Source organism: Oxyura jamaicensis, chromosome 2 (genome assembly GCF_011077185.1).
Source record: "Oxyura jamaicensis isolate SHBP4307 breed ruddy duck chromosome 2, BPBGC_Ojam_1.0, whole genome shotgun sequence".
Classification (NCBI taxonomy): Eukaryota; Metazoa; Chordata; class Aves; order Anseriformes; family Anatidae; genus Oxyura; species Oxyura jamaicensis.
The window spans coordinates 136,579,625-136,604,672 of NC_048894.1; the positions used below are offsets into that span (position 1 = coordinate 136,579,625).

A 25,048-nucleotide genomic window follows, 5' to 3' on the forward strand; every position below is an offset into this window, starting at 1 on the left:
CTTCGTGTGCCTGTGAGATGCTTCTACTAAAGTTGTGACTGCTGAAAACTCGTCTACATAGCAGAGAAGGCTGAGAAATAATGCATGATGCCAAAGCTGAGTGAAAAACAGAAACACTTCAAAAGAAGTTACTTCTGCTAAATGAGTATAGGAAGTCTTAATTGTTGTTACATCCTCTATTTAAGAAGCGTATTTAAGACCAAAAGAACAGAATTCTGTTGGTTGTGAGGAAATATGTTGCAAAGATGGTCTAGTTATTTTGTGTCAGGGCCAGCTCTCTTATAGGATATCACTTCAAACAGACTGCCGCCACTGCAGGTTGCAAACACACAACTGAAGGCTTCTAGTTCTCAGCTCATGCACAGATGTCTTTCAATAAGTTTAGCCAGTAATTTCTTCAAATTGCTCAGTTTATCAGCAGCACATGTCATCAATCCTGGTGTGGTTGCTCAAGTCAAACTACAGAATCCTTAGCTTACAGACACAGCTGCAAACAGGTGAACAGGCAGAAAGTAATTTGTGCAGCTTGGTGGCTGTCAGACAAAAGACAGACAATCTGTGTTTAAAACAGATTGCAGGCCTTGCAAGAGCCAGACAAAAGGGATTTCTACAACTGCAAATAATTCCAAGGTTAACATATTTTCCTTTCTGCCATTAGGTGATTTGTTAAAATTGGAAACAATGAGCATTATAAATCTACACAGAAACTAGAGATAAGATGAAAGAGAAAAACAGATCACTAAATAAGTTTACATCCTTCTGTTGAAAAGCATGCAACTGGCATTCATATAGGCTTCTTTTTTATAAACTAAGTTGAGCTCTAATATCTATATGGATATTCAGTACAGATTGCAAATTACGGTAAGGACATCTAATTGGCAAAAGAAACAGAGCAGTTAAAAACGCATGTTCATAGTCACGTTCCTCTGTATTAAAAAGTTGACTTTTTTTCATTGGTAGAAGAAAAAATTGTAAGCTTGTCAGTCGCCTGTACTTTCAGTTGTTAGTACTTTTTTGTGTGTCAAAAATTCTACCTAAATTTGGATTTTGCTCTAAGGTACTGTGAAGATTTCTCAGGATTTCATTTTGACCTTCCTATTTCCTCAGATATTATAATGCTGGGTAGATGTATCAAGTTTTACTCTACGAAGTATTTCAGAATTAAAATGTGTTACAAACTGCAGTGCTAACCTAATAACAGTAAGTTAGAAAACATATATGTCCCTAGTCACAGATATTACTTCTTCATATGCATGCATATAGAGTATCTAATCCTTCCACTTCTCATGGGCTACGTAAACTTGCTTTGACCTCAAAACTTCTTCAGCAGTGTTCCATGAGGTACTAATCAAGCTAATGTAATATAGCCCTTCTTCCTGTTTAGATCAGCGAGTAAGTACTTGCGTGCAATAATATTGACGGGTAATTCTATGCTTGGTTTAAGTTGTTCTGGCAAATTTGTTTTTTACGTTATTTAAAACTTATCAACCTAGAGGTCCGTGGGTAGAAGAAGATGCACAGACTAGCCATATACTTCTAGGTAGTATCTGATTCTGTGCACAGAGGATAAATCAGTCTGCTAAGCACTCTATTTGAAATGCATTGAAATTAATGTTTCCATGTATAATATAGGAATACTTATTACAATGAATTCATGAGTACGGTTGCATGATTCCAGTTAATTATACAAAAGTGTTTACATATAAATTGTTTAAATTGTCCTCTCACAGTTCACTGTTGCTTTTCATGTGAAAGAGCAGCTGACTGAAAAAATAGTATGAGCCTTTTAATTTGCGGTCATACCTACTTTACATTCTTGAGTTCAGTATTAATTTTCTTGTAATTGAAGACCACTGTTGTTAGGCTTTTGAAAGTTTAGACTTTCATCAAAAAACATTACTGAATAATTCTGCAGGGATACCTTATGCTGAGGTTGTGGTGAAGAATTCCTTAAATTTCTCAACTAAAATATGACATGAACATGTGCTTTAATATTCTGTATTATGAAAATACCATCTTAAAATGCTTTTTGTTGACAAAATGCTAACTCCAGGATTAAATTGCATCCTTGATATATATTTTATTACAGGACTTGCCTTGCATTTGAGTTTTTTAAAGTACATGTCTAAATTAGAAGTAAAATTTTTAACCTTGCATAAATTAATCACGCTAGTGGAGATTTTCTATTCTTTGGCCAGGGAAGATAATAAGATAATTAACTTCTCATGGTGACAGCACGTCAGATGGTTATGTGGGGTGTATGCCACGGATTGTAGACTGACATTGTTAGGGTGTTAGCATGTAAGTGTTTCGTGCATTCACTGTGAAGGTGAGATCATCATCTTTAAAGGATGGTTTTAATTTGTGTTGCTGAATCAAGTGGATACTGTATTTAAGGAAGGGAAAAAAGTGTACTTATGCAGGTTGCTGTCTGCAGTCCAAATTGCTGATCAGAGAGTCTTTATACACATCGGTAATGTGCTGTGCAATATAAGCTGAAATATATTCCACAAGGGAGGAAAACGGAATAGGTTACATACGCTGTTCCTAAGTGCAATGAATATAAAACTCCATTACTCACTTTAAGCAGGTGCTTTTTATATGAGGCTTTAAAGAAATATAAAACTGCTGGTGAAATGATTGGTTTGTACAGACACGACTTAACTTCCAGTACTTTGACCAGATAAAGAGGCTAAAAATATTTCTACAAACATTTCTTTAATGATTTCAAGGATTAAAGGTTAATATCCTCCTGGTGTAAGAAACTGCCATTCCAGACACTAAATGCACTGTTTCTTTTTAAACCCTCACTAGTGGCAGAGAATATTTAAAAGAAACCATTTTTGCTAAATTTAGAGCATTGTGTTTTTAAGTTGGATCCTAAACCATGTATATTTAAATTGCTGGGAGGAGCACGGTGATATCATAAAGAAATGCAGTGAAATACAGAAAGCAAGCTGTCATTAAATAAGAACGATATTCTATTAGAAACAAAAATCGTCTTTAAAGTGAAATCTTGTCATCCAGGCATGTGGAAAACTACACATGAAGGGGTAGCCCCAGGTCCTTTTATTGTTTAAAGCAGCATATACTATCTGAGAATGAAAAGAATGGAATATCTAAACTGCTCTAGATAATACCAATTATTTCAATATGACCAAGTATTCAGTAATACCACGTATTTCAATATTTTTATATGTAGTCTGTATCATGTTTTACTTTCCCATCCTCTCTGAGTTAGTTTTCTAGCCTTTTCTACTTCTTGCAGTCAGTGTCCACAGGAGATGATGTCCATCTTTTGACCACGTCACTACTGGCTTTTTTCACCTAACTGAAAGATGTTAACATTCTCTTTCATTTCCATGCCAAGCAGCACAAGAAATCAAAGTTAATGATTATACCTCACCTGTCAGCTGTTGATTATCTTTTGTTAATACCATTACTGAACACCTATGTTCATTTTAATTTTTATAAACCTTTGCTGTTTCCTCACTTGAAGAATTAGTTCATCTTCTTCCTCAATTTGTTGGCCTTTCTACTGGTCTATAACTGTTCTGTCCAGTATGCAATTATCTCAAATTGAGTTTGACAGATTTCAGTCATTACATAATTCTGGTTGACATCAAGCAGGTGACCAGGTGTCATGGTGGGTTACTGGTAAGCTCACAGCCATTTGTAGGTGAGATTTAGCATTTCTTTTCTTGCATAGTAGGTATGTTAAATAGCACTTTAAGGTTTGGACTTGCTCTGATGAATGAGGCTTTTAAAGGACAAAGAAATAAAAGCTCATAGGGAACCGGGCTTTATTAGTTTCATTGTTAACAAGTCTCTAGTCTTAATGGAAAATCAGGATAGAAAATTCAGTTCAGGTTTTGTGAGGTCAGATTGGCATATAGACAGGAGAATATTCATTTCATGCAAATCAGTTGAATTTACACATAACCTGCTGGACTTGACCTCACATACAGCCAAATTACTATATTTGAAAGGGATAAAAAGCATGGATGACCAAGATGAAAACAACTGACTGTGAGTGTATGCTTCCAACCAAAGGATGTGCTTCTAGGGATGGAAACTGTAAGCTTTTTCCTCTGTCCAACAGTCTGTCTTTGTCTTTTTTTGTGATCTTGCTTCAAATATTTTGTGCTGAAAGTTTCTCAAGTTCTTACTGCGTCTTGGAAGCATTTGAGTTGATGTCATTTTAGCGTTTGTCTACTGACTGGATAGATATGAGTGTTGAGAGAACACACTTTCTGAGAGTTAAGGATTCATACTCTGACCATGCTCTTGTGTTTTCTTGGAAGAAAAAAGTTATTTTAATGCATTAACTTGGGTTCTTACCATTTGTATCAAATGATACAGTGGTATCTGAAATGCAGCTGTTGAATGCTGTAGAAAGGAAAATCAATCCTGTTCTTTTTGAACCTTTAGTTAGGATCACAGGAACAGTGCCACTAAAGCCATTTTAGACTTGTGTCCTGCCCAGTGTCATGTTACCACATCCTAAAATACTAGCTTCAGTTAGCTTATAGTTGGCAAGGCCTTAATTACCTGAATGTTAGGAATAAAAAGGTTAAGGGGGCGTTTGCCTGAAATTAAACTTCTCAGAGCAGGGTTCTAGGGCTGTTTGCCATGCTGTATATCTAAAGTTGAAAGGGAGTTTTCCTTCTCTGTTTAGATTAAAAGGAACAGCAGTTAGGCTATGCATGAATTGTATTTCTATACCCTAAACTGAGGATGTTTTAGGATGGCTGTTGTCCTCTTGACAGGTTGTGCTAGGTCTGCAAATGTTTGCTGGCTGGTGCATGCACAGTGGGTGAAGGGAGTTCAGGAGGGTTTTGCAGCCCTATGATGTATTGTCAGAAAAGTTTTTAATTTATTTTTATTTATTTTTTATTCCTTTTAATAGTTCTTCTATGAGCAAAATTAAGGAATTACCTTATGTGATGTAAGGCTGATTATCAGTGATACAGAGGTGCTTCTGACCTAGAATGCCTCAACGTTATTCCTAATATTCTGTAATCTCCCTAATGCTGATTCTCAGTCCTTGAATCACAGGTTTCTTATTTTTCTCACAATTTGAAGGTTTTTAGTAAAACAGGAAAGTGTGGATTAAGGCATATGGGGAGCTATGTAAATGCCCTTGTGTAGAGTCTTGAAACTGAAGTATAACAGCGGGGTTTTGCCACATTTCAATGACTCTTCCTGTAGGTGAATGCAGTTGTTCTTTAGCAATTTGTTTTGCAAAATGTTAATCTCCAGTACTAAATTATGGTTATAAATCTATTTTGCTGTTTAGAAAATGGCTAAGGCTATTGTTGACAGGTGGCTTCAGTAAAATGGCTAGTTACACAGCTTTTAATATCTCTAAGCTGAAGACAGTCCATGACTGGCTGTGGGCATGCTCCCAAAACTTCTCCGTGAAAACACTGAAAGTACATGAGGAGATTCACTTCTGTGTTGTGCACATGCATGTGGTTTGTGCACCTTGTGCTCATGTGAAAAGAATGGTAGATTTTTACCTTGATAAATATTTTGCCATTGCTGCCCCTAAAGGAAGCCGTTTGATGTTCTTGAGTCAATTTTTCAGTGTGAATAACTGCTTTCATCCTCCCGTGGATTTACTTTCTGTTTGAGTACCATGCTTGAAGAGAAGACGAAGCAGAGCTGCCTGCCTTCTTTGTGCCTTCTGGGTGTGAGGATAACCACTTAAATCGGGTGGTGAGGCGGTGGCGTACAGAGGTGGTGGGGTTCTGGAGGGTCCTGTGCAGCCCTGTGAGCTTCATGAGGCCTGTGCCATCGCTGGGGAAGGCCTGTGCTCTGTAGTGTCAGCTTGTGTGATATCTTGCTTGCTTGGGCCTGTGTCTGGGTTACCTGGTGACAGAGACACTTAGGAAATATCTGTATTTTTTAAGACAGATTTCTTTCAGATATGTGTGGCAGAAGCACAGGCAGTAGAAAAGTTGTCCAAATCATCATACGTTCCAAGCAAGACGAGTCTATCAGACTCCTCTAGTTGTTCCCTGTTAACTCTAGAGAGAGGTGGGGATAAAATAATTTCTTAGAATATTGGTACATATATTGGTTGACACTATTATGAAAAAATAATTAGGTTAATCAGAATAGCACAAATATTGCTAATTAAAGTTGAATTAGCAAAAAAATAGATCTTTTCACTAACACTCACTTAAAATAAGCTGTATGAATTGCTGTGTTTTGAAGAAGAGAGAAAATAGTTTTATGTGTGTACATTAAGACTGCAAAATGTGGTATGCAGATTATGATGACAAATTAAAAAAGTGGAATTGTGAACACAGTAAAGGTGCTTGGGGAACTTTAATCATGAAGATACAGTTTTCCCACAGAAATAAAATGACGAAGTATTTGTAACCTGACTTCTGCATTGTAGAAAATTTTTCTGTTTATTCCAATTAAACAAACAAAGACAAAACCAAAAACAAACAAACAAAAAACAAACAAAAAAAAACACCCAATATTTTCTTCTCTGGTGTTCTGCTCAAGGAGCAGATAAAAAAAAAAAAGTTTAAATGACCATGCTGTTGCTGTCTTGCTGCAATGGACGAACATGGAAGCCCACTTAATTCCCTTAATGCTTTGAACATGACATGCAGCACTGACACCAGCTAGAGCTTCTCTTCATGGCTTCAGCTATGTTTGTACTGCAGGCAGGAAGGAACAAAGTTTGTTTTTAACATCAAGTTCTTCACAAAAGCCATCTCTAACCTAATTCAGTACAGACTTTAAGTCCTCACTGATGGCACTGCTTAAGCAGGGGCTGAACTTAACACAAATGAATGTCTTCCATGAAAAAGTGAGGTTTCTGTGATGCTTTAATTTATTTATTAGCTGTTTTGTATTAGTCATGTGAACTTAAATACAAGTTTCTGTGAAAATAATTGGAACTTCTTTTTGATTCCAATAAGACCTAGGCCTAAATGTTATTTCATTTGGTTAATAGTTATTTGCTTTTATTCATGGATTGATCTTTTTACTCAGTTTGAAATCATTTCGACATGTATGTGACAGTCTTTTACTATATCATGTTGCCAAACCATAGTTTATTGGTACTTAATGCTTTAAATATTGCAATTTTTCCTTCTGAGGCTATAACCTAAATATGGAGAGAGCTCATGTAGAGCTGCTTCTAGAAGTTTTAGTCATGCCTTATTAATTTCCTATTTCATATTTTGCAGTTCTCTCTTTTATGATCTTTCTAAAGAATTATTCATTATATTTCAGGGATTTGGGGGCACATGGTCCTGACTCTTGTCCCAAGAATCAGTAACATGCCTCTTTTGCTGGTTTCTTGTCTTTTCTATTGATCACTTCAGATTTCCTCTTGGTTTTCATCCAATCATTGCAAATTCTTCTTATAACAAATGGATTGGTAAAAGACCCTTAGCCATTGGTAAAAATCACTAATTAGGTAATTTTTAAAACAGGTCTTAAATTACTGCTCAGAATTGACAGCTTTGTCAACAGAAGTCCTGGGCTGATTTGTGAAAACAAAATTGTGTCCTGTCTTTAGGTAATTTGTTCCCTACCACTTGCATGCATATTACAACTGAATGCGGGGACTTGAGGTAGGGATTTGGGCAAGTGAGGACTAAAGCTGTTATCAAGAAAGCTAGGGAGGGGCTGTGAATACCTGCTTTTAAAGTGTGTGAGAACATTTTCCAGTGATGTGATGCTTCTGTGCATGTTTCTAGAATGAAAGGGCTCTTTAGATTTTAAGTTAGAAAACCTTTCTGCCAATTTTTGAGTTCTGCAGCATGGAAAGAGGAGCGTTTGAGGCTTTTGGTGGTGTTTTATTGTGTGTGATATTGTGATTTGGCTAAAGCAGATGATGTTTGATCACCAAGTACCAACCTGGTTAGATATTGGGAAGGAAAGGTGAGTTTTATTGCAAATATTTTTACAGTGGGCAAGACATTTCTAACACAAGTCACATAAGTAGAAAATTTTCATTGTTCTTTGGAATAGCCTTAGGCTATATTTGGTAGGCTATATATAGGCTATATATATATATATATATACATATATATATATATAAAGTTTAGAAAGTTTATAAATGCTGCAGGTGAGGGGAGCCCCAGGGGAGCCACTCGTTTAAACATTTATTTACTGAAAAAGGTATTTAAGGAACATTTTAGTGGTGTATACAGTTGTTGAGACTTTGAGTATAATGATATTGTCATTATGGAAGAGATAATAAGGGAGGATATTTGGGAAGAACTGAAGGTAGGGGGTTGGAAACTACAGATGGTCAGAGGCCAGATAGGTAGGAAAAAAGGCTTGTTACTTCTCTGTGGGATGGCTTGCCAATTTGACAGGTTCTGTGAAGGGTGGTTCATGGTTTCCCCCAGATTTTCTGAGATGAAGAAAATGTACTGTTTCCCTATTTTAAACATGTGCTTTATAAATGGTTCACCAAAAATACTATTTTTTTGTGCTTTGAAAATGAGATTTGAAACTAGGCTGGGGAATCACTATAGGGTCAGGTGGATTTTTATCTTTATGGTGAAAGTCTAGGTAGCCATCCGAAGTTTCATATTCCTTACTGTATGCTCTGCATAGGGTTTTAACATCCAGTAAATGGGTTTTCTGAGTATCCTTCAGCCCAGAGCTGTGAAAGCTGAGCAGAATTAATTTTTCTTGTAACTTCACCTGGATTGCTGTGATGTGCTCCGGTTGTCAGGTGTTACAACAGAGCAGAAGATGATGCCATTTGATGTCAAAACAGTGTAAAAAATGGGAGATGTGACTGTGCTGTCACAATACTGTTCTGTGTTCTTTTCAAAGAGTTGAAATTTGCTGGGAAAGTATTCATCCTATCCCTCTAACAGGTGTTCCAGAAATAAGTATCTTATTACTCAGATGCTTCTTCATCATGTGCATTAAAGTATAGTCGTTAATCACATAATCGTTAATTATATGAGCACGTGAGTTTGAGTTGTGCTTTGTGCTTTTGGGGAATATGCTAATGGTTTAGGTAACAGGGCAAATATACACCCAGATTTGCATTATAGAATGTCTCTGATTACTTTTCTGTATCTTGCTAAAATTCAACAAGTCCAGAAGTAACTTGGTAAGGGAATAGGAGTGATCAGAGACAAATAGGTAGCACAGTCACATGAAACCCGTTTTCTTGTTCTCAGATGTGATACTAAAACAGTTCCAGTTATGTATGTGACTAACGTGGAAAGTTTTAGCCTTAGTATCTACAGGTTGTCACTGTTAATTAACCTAGAAGCAGACTTCATGGTGGAAAATACTTAGGTTTAAAAGTACTTAATCTTCCATGGTGAATTGAGAGGAGCGTATCAGACATCTCAGCTTGTATTTTGAGGCAAAGAAGAGTTGATGAGAGATAGATATAGCATGAAGCTACCAGTTTAGAGAAGACATGAAAAATTAGGGTCAAATTGTGAACTCCAAATTGTTCTGCTTCGAGTGTACTCGTGGCTGCTGCTAACAATATTTTATTATCTTTGCTTTGGAATAGGCAGAAGACAGGAAAAAACAAATACTTGTTTTTTGCAACACAATGGATTGTGTTCACAGAAGTGTAGGAAGTACGAGGAGGTAGAGCCAAGACTAGGAAATGCCTAGAGATAACTTCCTACTTTTGACAAATTCATGCATCGTTTCTGATATAAAACCTTAGATGAAAAGGGATTTTCAGCTTTAAAAGAGGCTTGCCCCAGGCAAGATTGTGTACGAGGGTGTTTTCAGGAGACTAACACTGGTGGCTCATCTTTTAGACTGAAAGCTGATGGGGTGTTATAGTGCCAGACATACCAATGGGTTGCAGCGAGCATTCTTTGAGGCTGAAAACTTCCTGCATCACAAGTTAGGAGAACGTTGGACACACCTTGACCACAGAAAGCAGGTTACATTTTGATAAGAAACTGTGTAGAACCAACTTCCCTGTGTCAGTCTGTTATGCGTGTCCCTTTGTATGTTGTTTCTCTTCCTACCTTGGAAATTATTTTTTTATTCAAAATTTAATGTCTCTCTAGAACCAAAAATACACGTAGAAAAAAATTTACGTCCAGAATGTGAATATGTGTAAATATATGGCACAGATATCCAGCAAGAAATCTGGTTACTGAATGGTTTTATGCGTACTACCAAATACATTTCAATGTTTAGGAACCGGAATAGGCACAGTGAACTAGGCCCAGTTATCAGATTTAATCCTGACTTTTTTTGGTTTGTTTCCTACCAATTTTAGGAATTTTTCTTTACTAGGGAAAGGTTGAGGTTGTTATTTTGGTTATGTCTTTGAGAGATTGTAAAAACAAACAAACAAACAAACAAAACTATTGAATTCAGTCTTTAGACAATATTTAATGTGTGTAGCTATCTTGACATACATATCATAATTATTTTTAATTTTTATCTGATTCTGTAATACTTTCCTTGCATAATTATAGAATTTGTTCCAAAATCCATGTTACCTATGTCAGGAGATGGTTCCATAATTACACTAATGCTTGCATAATTAAGGTCTTGCCAATTTTTACTGATTCCAAATTCCCAGTTACTTTTGCATGGGAGAAAAAAAATAGTAAAAGTGGTAACTTGTGTTAGTTTTTCCTGTCATGTTACTTACAGGTGTTGAAACTATTTCTTTCTCATTTGTGAGTAAATTCATGTATTTTTTTTCCTGATAGGTAGCTCTGTGCAGAATAGGAGGGCTGGCTTACTCTCTACATGGCACAGGGCTGTTTTGTAGGCTACCCTCTAGATTGCTGCCAACATATCTCAGTCCTGACTTGTAACATCCCCTGCTGCTGTAGTTCTAGGCAGCTCTTCAGAAGTGCCTGCCAATGCAGTGGTTTGTTCCAAAGCGTGTGGTAGTTTTCTGGTGTGCACAAATAGGGGCTGGGCAAAGACCACCAGAACTTATTTCCACTTGTGACCTAAGGCAAGGTTTGAACTCTAGTTTCCGTCAAACGGCAAGCGTGTTGGCCTTCTGTGCTCTTCAGCTGCATGGATTTAATGCTTTTATGTTGCTACTGAGTCAAATGTTATTGTCTAAATGTAAGCTGAAAACACTTAGTCATTTTAAAGTCCCGAAATGAAAGGGTCATAATAAAAACATGAAAGTGAATAGTTAGGTGGCACTTAGAAACTGAAAACAAAAGTGTACGTATGTGTATATATACATATTTATTATTCCAGTATCTAAGTGGCCTTGTGTGTTTTCCTCTCTGTATCTACATATAGTTTATGTATGACTTGTTTGTATTAAAAAAATCTGTATACAGTGTTCTCTCACTTCCAGTTAAAAACTGCGAATCACAATAAAAATGCTATAAGAACATGAAGGTAGATAATTAAAGTATAATTAAGTTTAAATGCCTTGGTGAAGGAATATAAAAATATTTAAATTCAACAGGCTAGTACATTTGCAGTTTTCTTTTATTAGGTGTGAAATCTAAGAATCCCCTGCCAACTCTTGAGGGCTCAATCCAGAATGTTGAATTGAAGTACTGCAGCACATCATTGGTCAAATGTGCCTCTGGGACCGTGGGATCAATAAAAATTTGTGCCAAAGCCCCAGGTATGTGCAGCTGGACCATGTAAAACTTTATTGCCTGTATAGGAGAATTGGCCTTGCTTTTTACAAGGAGAGTTACTGAAACAAGAATTTACTCATTGTTCCTATGAATCAGAGAGGGTTTTTTGTATTCTTTTAAAAAATTATTATTATTATTATTATTATTATTATTATTATTATTATTAAGCGTGCCAGAGGACGATCCGTCGTGGATTCAGTATATCCAATGCTGACATGGAATAGTAAAAAAAAAAAAGATTTTACTTTTTTCTTCTGAGTTAAAAATGAATCTAAAAACACTGAAGAAACTGGAGGAGAACTGCATTTTCATATTACAGAGGATATTTGCATTTTGCTTTATTTAGTAGTTTAGTGCTGTGTTCTGTTTATTTTTCAATGTCTCATTTCCCATAAATGGTACAGGTATTTCACTTGAGAATTTTTTGAAGGTTTTGCGATAAATTTATTTTCTCTAACATTTTTTTTTAAAAAGTATACAGCTACTTTTAAAATCAGTGCCTATGATCTTTATATATATCATATATCAGGCAGCTAGTGTTAAGAACACTAAAAATGGAGTGTATTTAGCTCTGAATTGAGATCATGATGATATTTTAAGATACTTGTTTATAAAGTTGGGATGGAAATAACTATCTTACAGAGAATCGATTGCTTTATATGAAATCCTCCTGGATGTAAAGACACTTACAAGATAACATTAAGGAAGTTGTTTAATAGTTTATAAGTGGTAGATCTATTCCCTTTTTTAATTCTGTACTTACAATGTTAATAGATACCCTCTTTGGACTAGTGAATGTTTATAAGCTGGAAAATTATCTTGTTGCAATAAAAGCTGTAAGAAGTCTAATCTTTATCTTAGGTGATGGTGGAAAAGAGAAGCTGATTCCTTTAATTCAAGGGCCTTCTGACACCAGAGAATTACACAGCAGTAAGTGGCTGAATGAGAGTAGAAAGCCAGAATCTCTCCTAGCTCCAGATTTGGTAGCCTTTACAATCCAAATTCCACAGTATATGGACTACTGCCACAATTCTGGTAAGTGCAAAACTCTTGTTAAGCTGGTATCACATTACATTTTCCTATCCAATGTAATTTTCAAAAGAGGGGCTTGATATAAAGTGTGTCAAGTGCCAAAATATCTTTTTCACATACCGCACACATAATAACTTTAGCTCACTATGAGACAAAAACTTAAAGCAGCGTTTTGATCTATGTCCTCTTCAGTAAGAAATGCTTCATTGTGTTTGGTTGCCTTTTAAATAAATTATGCAGGACCTGTTGTAATCATTTGTATTTTTTTGGCAGGATTCGTGTTGAAAAATACTTTCTTTCCTCTATCTAATCATTTCAGCTTCTCATATGGAAGTTGACATAATGCATTGAAATTGATTTATCTAAATTTGTAGGATAATTTAGAATTTAATTAAGAATTCATTTATCATAATTAATAATAATTTAATCATAATTATTATTAATAAGGCAACTTTTAAGATGCTTGTGAGTATACATTTGACTGTTAAACTTGGTGTTGTAGTGGATATATAAATGAGAAACAACTTAATATTTTGCAGAGATCTGGATTGGATAGATTTAAAGATGTTGACCGTGGGCATAAATCTTATCTAACATTCTTATGATTTCTCTAGGCTTTAAACATAACATTGTTCTGTCTCAAGCAACACTGACAATTTGAAATCTGTCTAGTTTAAAATAATTATAATATAGGTTGTGAAATACACGTGGATATAATTCCACTGTCAGTATGTTACATTTGGGAAATCACATTAAAAGGTTTGTCCTGTTGCCATGCTAATGATGGAATGAAAAAAAAAGAGAAAGAGAAATAGAGAAATATAGCAAGAATCAACTGACCCTAGTATTATCAAACACAAAAAGAGTTTAAAAGCATGCTTTTCTCTATTTTTATTTTATCTTTAATGGTGGTTGAATGTCATTAGTCTGGAAAGCCAGGGTGAATTTATTACCATCTTCGTAACTTTTATGTGCACATATAAGTAAAATCTTCTTTTCTTATGCAAAGTAAATATTTGTAAGCACTGTGCACTCTAGCAATTTTTAGGTTATTTTCTCAGTAACAGTGCTTGTATGTTTCTTGGAAAGTATCATACTGGAAATATTTATGACACTTTTTATAACAATTACCTTAAGTTCTTGCTGCTAAAACATTGCTTAAAAGCAATTCATGATTCAACAGTCTCCAAATTATTCAGATTCTTTTTTTTTGGGGGGGGGGGAGGCGCCAGGAAAAAAGTGATGAAAATCTGTTGTACCTGCTGTCTCATTTAAATAACTTATAAATGTTCATAATAATACTTACTACTGTTTTTGATTATTGCACTTTCTGCCTTTTTTGAGAATGTTCTTAGAATATGTTAAAAAACACCCACACACCTCTATTATAGAATAATTGGAATTGTTTCTGCTCTGTGATTGCATGTATTTTAGCTCATCAGTATAATGGACAGTCCAGTAAGCTTATAGAGCATATGTGATAGTTTGTGACAGGCGATGCCTAAGAGAATTAAGATACCAACCAATGGAGTGCGGTTCAGAGTCGTATGCAGGGACTTCTAGAGGCCAGCTAATAACATAGCAGAAAACTGGCTCCTAATAGACAAATGGCTGTGGTACCTATTCTGCAGATGAATGGAGATAAATTTTTAAATGCTGAGACTTCAGAATTTACTGCACCACCTACCTGGTGCCTCAGGAAAGTAGTATTGCTTCTGTGCTCTATAGCTCTAGGTTTGTAACGTGGCAGGTAGGACTGATGACAAAGAGGTGAAAACTGATGGATTTGTTCAAGCTTTGGTCCCAGTAAACGTGGAGAATGGTGTACTGCAAATGATGGTTGTCTGTTTAGAATTAAATAAAGGAACAGCGTTTATCTCAGGTTCAATACAAAGATTAGGGAGTTGATTCAAGCCTTTTCTTTCAAATACATGCTGAAGGAACTGAGGCCATTCAACACAGGAGATGTGGATATCCTTTTCATGAAGGCTATGAAAACTACATGGAGAGGAAAACATGAAGTGATTTGAGAGCATAAAAATGCTTTTGCTGTCAGTTGCAGTCACTTCTGGGAATTAAAGTTATACCGGATAATTTGACTGCAAATTCAGCTTATGCCACACGGGAATAAAGCTGTATTACAGGAGATGATGTGGCAGTCCTGAAGTTGTGCTACTTGAGCCATTTATCCTAATAATGTTAGATATGATGGTCTGGAATAGGAATTTAGAGAGCAAAGAAAATAGTGCAACCTGCTTGTAGAAAGAATGGAAAATAAAAAGCTATCCATGAAAGATGAGAATAATTATTTAGTGTTGTTCTGTATTATCAGATTGCTAGAGATAGGGCCAGGGCTGGCCACACAAAAGAGCCATATAGCTGCTACACTCAAGACACGTGGGGTTTCTAAAAGAGCTAAGGAGGACAGCAGCTTCGGTTTGGTGGGATTGACTCAGATGTCACCTGGCACTCAGGTAAACCCAGTTTACTTCTCCCCATACGGAGGGATTCAGAAAACCTGGCAAACTCGATGTCAGTGAAGCTTCTAGTCACTGTGCAGTAGAGAGAAGCAGGTACACTGGAGCTACACAAACCTTGAGAGCTGCAAATTAGCCACCTCCATTAAAAACAGAATAATGTAATTGCTTTTCTGAGTAAAACCAAGAGAAGCAATTGCAAAGGAACTTCTGGGTACTCTAGCAAACAATAGGACCACAACATAAAGAGTTTATGGAGGAATCTTGGAATACAACATCATGTCTATTCAAGTGTTTTTTTTAAAATTTGCTTATATAAAAATTAAGTGAAGGAAGAGTAATGAATGCCTTATGCATGTGTAAAATTGAATGGAAAACAACTGGGATTAAAATCAAAGCAGTTGTTTGGGTATGAAGTACCAGGGAGGATGTTGTGCAAATGGCATGCATTCCCTGAATAATTCAGGGGGAGTTTACCTGGAGTTTGCTTGGAGAACAGGTAGGGGATCTTATCTCCTTGTGTTGCAATCAGCTACTGCATTGTACCACTTGAATCATATGATCCAGAATGACCCAGACTGATGGGCAGCTTCCTTTTGCTGCTTGTTTGCAGGGCCACCCGCAAAGATGCGTATACAACGGTGCGTATTTAGAATTGGAGTGATAAAGCATTTTACACAAGTATTTTATTTCTTGTTGGCTACTGAGAGGAAGAGAAAAATGTTATGATTCTAGTAGTAGCATGCTGCATAGAGTATAACCAGCAAAGAGGAAAAAATCTTTATAAAATGTTATCCAGAAAAGGGCAACATTAAAGTGCACTATATATAGCAACTACAGGCAAAGTAGGAATTATGTATAACAAATGCATGTACAGGTGATTATTTAGTAACAATATTTTATTGTTTGCTGCACCAAGTAGCATTAGCACAACCGAGAACTGATAAACCTATGTTAGAGGAAGTATTTAGGGACACAGGAAACAAATAGAATTCTGTTCAGTCCTTAATTATAAGTCTGCATGCTGGTGCTTGTAATTTTGGATACATTCATATGAAAAAACACTCCAGGTATCTGTGTGCATAGTTGTAAAAATGAGTGGATGGGATCCCCAGTCTTTATCTGAACGGCAGCATATGCAATAAGTGAGCGAGGGGAGATGATTACATTCACCCCAGGTTTGGGAAAGTCGTCTTTCTGCTTCTCTAAAATAACCTTGGATTTATTAACCCTCAGAGCAAGCTGCAGACCTTGTTTATTTCACCTGGCCTTTGAGAGAAATGCAGAGATTTCAAAATGAATGTGGGTGTTAGTATTTAATTATGGGCAGCTGTTGAATAGATGAGGTGAGCTGATTAAGCTCTATTTGGTTTGCCATATTGAATAATTGTGAGTGCATGTATAGCCAGTATATGGAGAGCTTTATTACATAGATCAAGAGGAAATTAAATTAAAAATAAAATTAATAAAGTTTTCTTTGAGAACCACTTAAACATTCAGCAATGAAATAAGGAAGTAAATAAAAGTACCTGTATTAAGGTCATGCTCATGAATGGTAAATTGATGCACCCTGTGCATAGAAGTAAGAGGGAAAGAAAGCTTCTCGAGTTTGTGTGGAAGCTCCATTAAGAGTGAAGAGCAAATAGTCAGCCCAGGAGAAATTTATTCCTCATTTAAGTGCTATTTTTCTTCCGCTTCCAAAGGTTCTTGGATTATTTTCTCCCCTGTAACTTTTTTTGTGAGTTTAGATAAGATTGCTTCATTCCCTCCACTCCCCCCCCCCCACCCCGAAATTTTTTTTGTGTGCAGTGAAAAAATTTTTAAACAATTAAAGATATCATAGCCACAAACATGAAAAAAAGTGTTGCAAGTGTTGTACCAGCAGGAAAGCTGTATTTTTTTCCTATCATAAACTAGTTGATTTTATTTGCTAGAGCTTATTTGAAAGGAGGGAACAGTTCTTACATTCTTTTTAGAAATGTATAAACAGCTTTCTGTGCCTCCAAATTCCCATTTTTTACAGTTAAAAACAAGACAGAACAAAATCTGTCATTAACATCATTAACATCTTTTTATTTATTTAATTTAGATCACTTAGACTGGGGATACTGCAGAGTTCTGGATTTTAAAACTAGAACAATGATTATTTTTAAGTTTTCTGTTCCAATTTAAAGGAATGCTCATGCTAGTAAATAAAGAGAACTTGTAAAAGAGTATTTCTAAACTAATTTGGAAGTATTCCGGAGCAAGTTGACACAGTGAATGAGTAAGAATGCTGAATATATTGTAGTAATTAAAGACAATTCACATTTGTGGTTTGGGCATAAATGTGCAGAAATTATACCCATCTATCTTATTACATTTCCTTTTCTCTCCCTGAGGATTTCACTATGTACTTTATCTGTAATTGTTGCCAGTTTTCTATCAAGTTCCCACTGGGCTTCTGGTGCAAAAAATCTTATCCTCTCGATGACAGAGCTTGCCTGAATGATTTCATGCTCTTAGCATTTTTGTTCACGGGAATTAGGGGCAGAATGTAACTGCAGCTGAACATAGCATCTATTTTTGTAATTTTGAAGTTTAGACTCTGTTATTGGAACTAAATGAAGAGATGCAGGTGTTCCCCAGTTCAAATCCCTTGGGATTTTTTGATGGTAGATGCTTGAAAAGAAAATGCATGTGTTTCCAGAGTCAAACAGCAGCTGTGGACAAGGATTTATGTTTTTCTCAGAACTTTGGGATTTCAAAATGTTACATTTAATCACATGCACAGAAAGGAGAGCAAATGTTAAAGATGTTACATATAAAACTAGGGGACTGATCTTTTTACCATACCAACTAGTTGTGGGAATAGAGGAACAAAGTGATCTTTAATCTTAATATGAACGATTTCAAAAGGGTTATGATAGTTGCCAGGACTCCGGTCTTTCGAGATCTGTGCTCTTGCAGCAAACAGCATTTATATTGTCTTAATTACTCAAAAAATCTGGCTTGTTCACATATTTGGCCTTGGAAAATATGAATGCTAATAGCGTAAGCTACTGAAAGCACAATAATGTCATGCTTATTTTGTAGTAAGGCAAATTTAAATTCAGATAAATGCACAGTTTTAGAAGAACTTTGGTGTTGTGTAGTTTTCAAAGTCAGATTAAAAAATTGCAGTTCAACTGCCTCAGTCTGAGAGGGGAAATTTAGAAGATTCCTGAGTTGCGAAACCAGTGGGCAGAAGTAGTTTGTGATAGTGCAACCTCTCTCTCAATTTTGAGATGAGTTGATCATCCTAAACAAAATGTCTGACGCTTTGTTGACAAAGAGCAAGATATTCTTTTTTTTCCTAATGAGGAAGGATAGGTTTTTATTTTCTAAATTAATGTGATTTAAAGGAAGTGTTTTAGAAATTGTATGGGGCTAGAATTAAAGAAGATGCTCATCTCAAGCCAAGGTGTGGTTCATGTTAAAAGCTTCTGTTTAATGGTGATGGGTATTTGTGGCAAAGAGGCTGGTTTCTCTCATGTGAATCAACTTCTCCTTTCCCAGCTTCCTCACTGAAGGCACCACAACACTTGTGATGTAAAAGTTTTTACCCCTGGAAACAAATAACACAAGTTCAAGCGGAGGCAGCAGAGGGTGTTACTGGGTGGTTTAGGTGTGAGGGCATGTGGTGAAGAGCAGGATAATAATAGTGGTAAATGTAAGTTTTAACTAAAACTTATCTGTCAAAGTAAAATCCTGTGTTTTAAGTGCGATTACCAGTTTGCGTGTGCCCTGTCTTTCCCCGTTCCCCCCACAGCACAATATGTTGTGCCCAGGTTAAGTATCCAGTATTTTCCAGACCTAAATCCTCCTTTAGCTACTGTCTTACAAAGCCCCCAAACTTATTACTGTTTCTAAGGGTGAAGTAAGAAGCACAGGCTGTTACTCTACTGGCTCCAGTTAAAAATTTCTTGGCCATGAGAGGAGCGTCAGGCAGGGACATACTATTCTGCACTAACTAGATTAACATTATTTCCAGTGGATTGCATAACTCCAGCAACTGGTAGTAAGTTTTGGTTATAGAAATGCAATTGCGCGCTGCAGGAATAAGGCAGCTTGTTCAACTTTCCATCAAGGAACCGTGCACGTCTTCTTCGTGGAAGGGCTGTTTTCATCTCCCTGTGTTCTGTTTGCATTCTGTTTCTCTCGACATGCCATAAATCCTTCAGCAATATATGCCCCCTTGACTTCTGAAATTGTGACCGAGAAGGATTCTGAAATTTGTAAAATGATACTGGAAAAACAATCTTTAAAAAAAAACCTACGCTCTGTCCTCTCAGTTGTTAGGAAGTCAGCCCGCATGGTTAAGTTCTATTTTATTTCGAAGCATGGCTGACTTCAAGTCGTGCTGTTCAGCTGTGTTGTGAAAGTCAACAGAGTAAAAGCTTTAGCCAAAGGCGTGCTTTTGCCTTCGTCCAATTTCCTTTTCTTAATAGTATCAGTTAAGTGTTTGGTAACCTGGCAGAATGATATCAGAACTTGGACAATGAAGATGTGGACTCAACTCCAAATAGCAGGAGTCTGATACATTGCACTATGAGGTCTGGTGAGCAAGGGAATTGGAAAGTCTGATTTTCTGCTGTGTTTACACCTTTTTCTTTAGAAACGCCTTGCCTGACATTCTCTTTGCTTTTGACTCTGGATAAGAGCCCTCTGCCCATAGGTAATGCAGTTGATCTTACAGTTCCTGGGATAGGAGTTTGTGCTTCAGTATTGACAACTGCTGAAATAACTCCTGAGTTGTGGCTTATAGGGACTATGCATGCTTAAAAGTGCAGAAGGGAAATCTTCCTGCCTTCTCCTGAACCAGAAAATAACCTAGAAAATACTGTGAAACGAACTCAAAAACTAAGCGTTAACCTTTTTTTAACCCTGTAACTCATTAAATGTGTAAAAGTCAGAGAATGGCAGATAGGAGGTTATCCCTGCAACCTTTGTTTGTGTGTATGCATGTGTGTGACACAGGTTTTCTTTTCACAATCTGGCAGAATCAAAGTCTGCAGGCTATCCAAGTGTTTCATATGGCCACCAAAGTCATATTTAACACTTCGGGTATGGGGGGAAAAAAAGGGGTTCAAATGATAACTTCTATTTCCAAAAAAGTGTAGGATAATGTTTGTGACCTCCATATACTTACGAAAATGCATTCACCTTTTCCACTTGTGGCATCTGGAAAAGCATTATTCAGCAAGGCGACTAGATACTTACTGATGGTGCAGGGATTTCTGGAAATGTGACAGGCATATGCTCTCAGCAATTGCTGACACATAGCTTTGGACACTGAAATCTGTTTTTAATTGAGAAAATATATGTTGGCCAACATATTGGGATAGCTCCTACTCATTTTGAAAAAATGCCATGGGATCTTTAACTTCCATTTGGATGCTTCCCAGACATGGGCATAAGGGACTGTAACTGTTTACTTTCAAATGGTGTTTAAACTGTTTCCAGCTTTTATAATTGAATTATATTGCTCTCACTACCACTTTTGTGATGTAAATGGCTCATATAACATGGCTAATTTTTGTAACAAAATGATAAATAGATATAACTGAAAAACAGTAGACTTTGGTAATAAAATATAAATGCAATTTGAACAACTCAGTTTCTGTTTTCCCAAAATTTAAAAACAATTGATTAAATAACATGGTACTGAACAGAAATGTAGCATATTTGATGAAAAACAGCAGTAAGAATTTCCATTATTTTAAATGCAGAAATTGTGATTACTCTTTGGGCTTAGCTACTTCATATTTGAAGTGTGATCTCAATACGTATTTGTTTCTAGATAATTTTTCCCCAGCAATTTTCAACTCTGTAGTAGATTAAAACAACAAAAAAATCCAGCACCAACAAAAACAAAACTACAGATAACCCATTCCATTCCAAAGAGCTGCATGTCGATTATAATACACGTAAATGTACTAGCATTCTCACTTACATGTTTTGGGATGCAGTCTTAGATATGCAAAGTGACTAGTCAGCAACATTTTCGTCTCCCACCCAAACGTTACTGTCCTGCAGTTCCCACAGAAACCATTTTCATGATGCTGCAAATGGCCATTTGCAGTCACAGTACAAAGTTGTGCCGTTAGCACTTGGCTGAATAGTTAACTCTATGTAGAAAGAAGCAGTTCACAGCCAGGATTAGGCAAAACAAGTTAAAGTCTCCTAGACTAAATTGATTTTTTAATTCAACTAGATAACCCCAGTGATGAGCTAAGCCACGTTGCTACAGATTACTGAACTGAAAATTATTTTGAACAGATTAGTTTTAAGGTCTCCAGGTTGCATTAAATAAGCTTAATTTCCTTTATGTGCTATGAAGCTTCTGAAAATCAACATTTATTTTTATCAAAAGTCTGCAAACCGTGTAGAAATGAGTACTGCGGAAGCCATTAGCCACGTCTAACCTTGAATCACTTCTGTGCTGTATGAGCTGACTTCATTTTCCTGTTACCTCTGGAAGCCCTGAAACAGAACTAATGTGTGCAAGCTACCTGTGTATGTACTTGTCTGTGGTGGCAGAAATACTTTAAATTAATACAAGGAAAACAGTGCATCATGCAACTCTTTGTTTCTATTTCATACCTCAATTTACCCTACATACATGTAAAGAAAGCATTTAACAATGAATACTTCTATATAGAACAGATTTCTAAGTAGTGCAACTTCAACACAAATACGGCATATCTAGTAACTACTAAGTTTACAGTACATTTGATTAAAAATCCCCCTCTGAGGTATCTTGACATTCTCTGTACTACATGCAGATCTAAACCTATTCAAGAAATGCAGTGACATTATGCTGGATATATTCAATTATAAGGTAAATATTTTTAATTCCTGATTATAATCTAACTTACATTTTTTCAGTAGAGGAAAAGACATGCTGAAAAAGGGAAACAATTTGTTTTCTGAATTTGTTATCAGAATGAGAAAATTCTAGGGGTTGCCCTAATCTTGCAGCTGGTTCAGTTAAGGTGTAGAAACATTTGCCAGAGAAAAGTAATTTGCTGAGTCCGGAGTTCCCATTCATTCTTCTGCTGCTAATTGTTGATACTGAGCTCCGCTTACAGCACAGCAAATCGACGCTAAGTCTGCTTTTCCTAAGTGTTTTTGTGATTGCTGATGGCTTTTCAAGATGAAGTAAATAGATCTGAAAAAAAAAAAAAAAAAGATTTTCCCCATGAGTTTTATAAAATTGCTTCACTGCATCTACAAACAGAAGAGCAAATCATCTGGGAGCTGTGCTGTCTTAATGAGAACATCGCCCGGTTATGCACCGCAACGCGTGGGCAGAGGAACGGGTGCCCTAACAATGGGAACCGAAAGGATGGGGAGTCCCGAACAACTGTGTCAGCTCTTAGTCGTCCCAGTTAGAGCCTGCCTGCATCTGTCAGCTCTTCCACTTTTAGCCTCTGTGCATCATCTGTCACTGTACAGCTTCGTGGGCCATTTGCCTGGGATTGGTGCCAAGCTGTAGAAGTAGCTTTGACTCGGCTGTCTTATGTCCAGAAATCTTGGAATAACAGCCTGCTGCACGTGGGAAGATGGACATGAAAGGGGTCAGACCCACTGCAGTTCGAGCCACAGTTTTCTGAATTTCAGTGTTGAGAACTGTCACACCAGAGGGGGGGAAGTGACCATGTCCTAACAGTGAGATTCAAACCTGAGATGAAAATAAAGTGTAATCCTGAAAATTAATGTTAGAGTAATAATCTGAATAAATCAGAGGTCGACTGTCTCTTTCCACCCTGCCCCCTACCTCTGCTCCAACAAGTGCTTGTGTTTGTTTTATTTCTGTGACAAAACCACTTAAACCATACAGAACTGTTACTTCAATACAGTGAAAAGTGTAGTACTGGAATTGCATACCATAGCTTTGGTTTTGTTTGTTTTTCAAAATGGAAAAATAATAATGGAAGTTTAGTCAGAAGAAAATTTTAATTGGAAAAATAGAGGAGAAGGTATGATCAAATGAGATGAAGCATTAAATAGTGTCTGGTCAGGCACTGGGATGGGTTGCCCAGGGAGGTGGTGGCGTCACCATCCTTGGGGGTGTTCAAGGAAAGGTTGGACGTGGTGCTTAGGGACATGGTTCAGTGGGTGACATTGGTGGTAGGGGGATGGTTGGACCAGGTGATCCTGGAGGTCTTTTCCAATTTTGATGAGTCTGTGATTCTCTCAGCGAGTAGGGTTATGGAGTACATGATCATCACCCCTGGATAGTATTCTTTTCGGTTCTGTGTTTGTCCATGGCATAGAGAGTAATTCTAATCAGACATAATCATCTTTCAAGTAAACTGGAAATTTTGTCCTCACTGGGCTTTGCAATTTTATATGTGCAATATTTTTAATATTCAGTGTAACTATGTTGATGTTTGGTTATCTATTCAGTGGTAATAAATTCATGGAAGAGAATGTGAATTCTTTTCTCCCTCTAATTTTGAGCTTTATTACCATGTCCCTGCTGAGCTAAGAAAGAATTCAGTATTTAGTAAATCTCTCTAGGTTGTGTACTGAAAATTCACAGAAGAAAACAAAAGACGTTTAGTATGTCAGTATAGTATTCAAAATATATTTTAGCCCGACCTCAGGATTAAAACTATTCAGATATTAAAATTATAGCCAAGTGGGTTTTGTACATGTTTGATAATAGACTCATTATTAAAGGATGATCTTAAATTTAATCTATAGTATTAAATTTGTATTTTAATTAATCTATTGTAGTAAAATAAAGTTAATCTACTGTATTAAAATTTATTTGTATTAAAAAAGATATAACCTAGTGTATCAGTGCTTTTAAACCAGCTTTTGGAAAACTTGCAAGATAAGGAATGGTTGTCAGTATAACTGAATTTTCTGAAAACAGACGTGTGTAGTTTAAAATGCCCCTATCAGTGGGCATTTGCATGTTTAATTAAATAAAAATTCAGTGCAGATTGCAGTTATTTGATAAAACTTCTTAATTAAAAATATTAGGGAATATTGGATGGCATTTTGGAGTTTTGAAGCAAGTGTAATAATAGCAACATAATAAATCTTCGTAACACCGATTATTTTTAGTATAAGGAGTTTTGAAGGCAACAAAATAGTTTTGCTTTTTTTCCCTGGTAACATAGCACAAAATAAGTATAATCCTGTGAAAGGGATGACTTAACACAACTGTTGATGCACTTCAAGTGAAACATCTTTATCAAGTTAATACAAGAAGCAGTCATGCCCTACTTGAATTACTCATTTATAATGGCTGAGCAGCAGCCTGGATGTGGACTTTGAAATCCTGGGAAAGTAAGATGCATGCATGCATTCAAATGTCTAAAGTCTTTGCTGTAGAGCAGCTGTAAAATGTTGAAGTGAGATGTCAGCTACTTACTGGTGTCTGCGTTTTGAGACTGAAGGGTGATGCGATTGTTTAATTGCTAACCAAGATTAGCATTATTTTAATCACTATATCCTCGGTTCAAGACTTTCAAGAGCTGCTTAAATATTTAGGAGCTCAGATTCAGAATATTTTTCTTTTTTCACATTTTTAATGCACAGATTTTTCCAATTTCCAGCCTTTAAAACATTTTTTTATGATACATAGCCTTTGCTCAAACTTTTATTATGCTTGTGACGAGGGAGAAGTAATACTAGGTTTGTAAAATATCAAAATAAGGCATATATACCGGCAGCAATTTCCAAAAACTGCTTGTTTGCGCACTAAGGACATGAGTATGTATAATAGCTGGTAAAGTCCATGCATTAAAAGTAGGTCTGTCTCTTTGCACTGTTGAGATGTTGCAGCTTGCACAATCTTTTGCAGATGACTGCACTGAATTTCCCTTGCCAGGTTCCTTGTCTTCACAGCTTGATCCCATGTTTCCTTTGAAAAGATAGACATGTAGGAAA

The 25,048-nt window shown here is 36.4% G+C and overlaps 1 protein-coding gene across 8 annotated transcripts in view; it reads left to right on the top strand.

Moving 5' to 3' along the window:
* VPS13B (vacuolar protein sorting 13 homolog B) overlaps nucleotides 1–25,048 on the top strand; it is a 468,066-nt gene that overhangs the window by 135,963 nt on the left and 307,055 nt on the right. For all 8 annotated transcript variants that reach the window (XM_035319261.1, XM_035319264.1, XM_035319260.1 and 5 more), the window contains 2 exons: nucleotides 11,459–11,593; nucleotides 12,471–12,644. In XM_035319261.1, coding sequence (XP_035175152.1) covers nucleotides 11,459–11,593; nucleotides 12,471–12,644 — 309 coding nt within the window. The remainder of the gene's footprint in view (nucleotides 1–11,458; nucleotides 11,594–12,470; nucleotides 12,645–25,048) is intronic.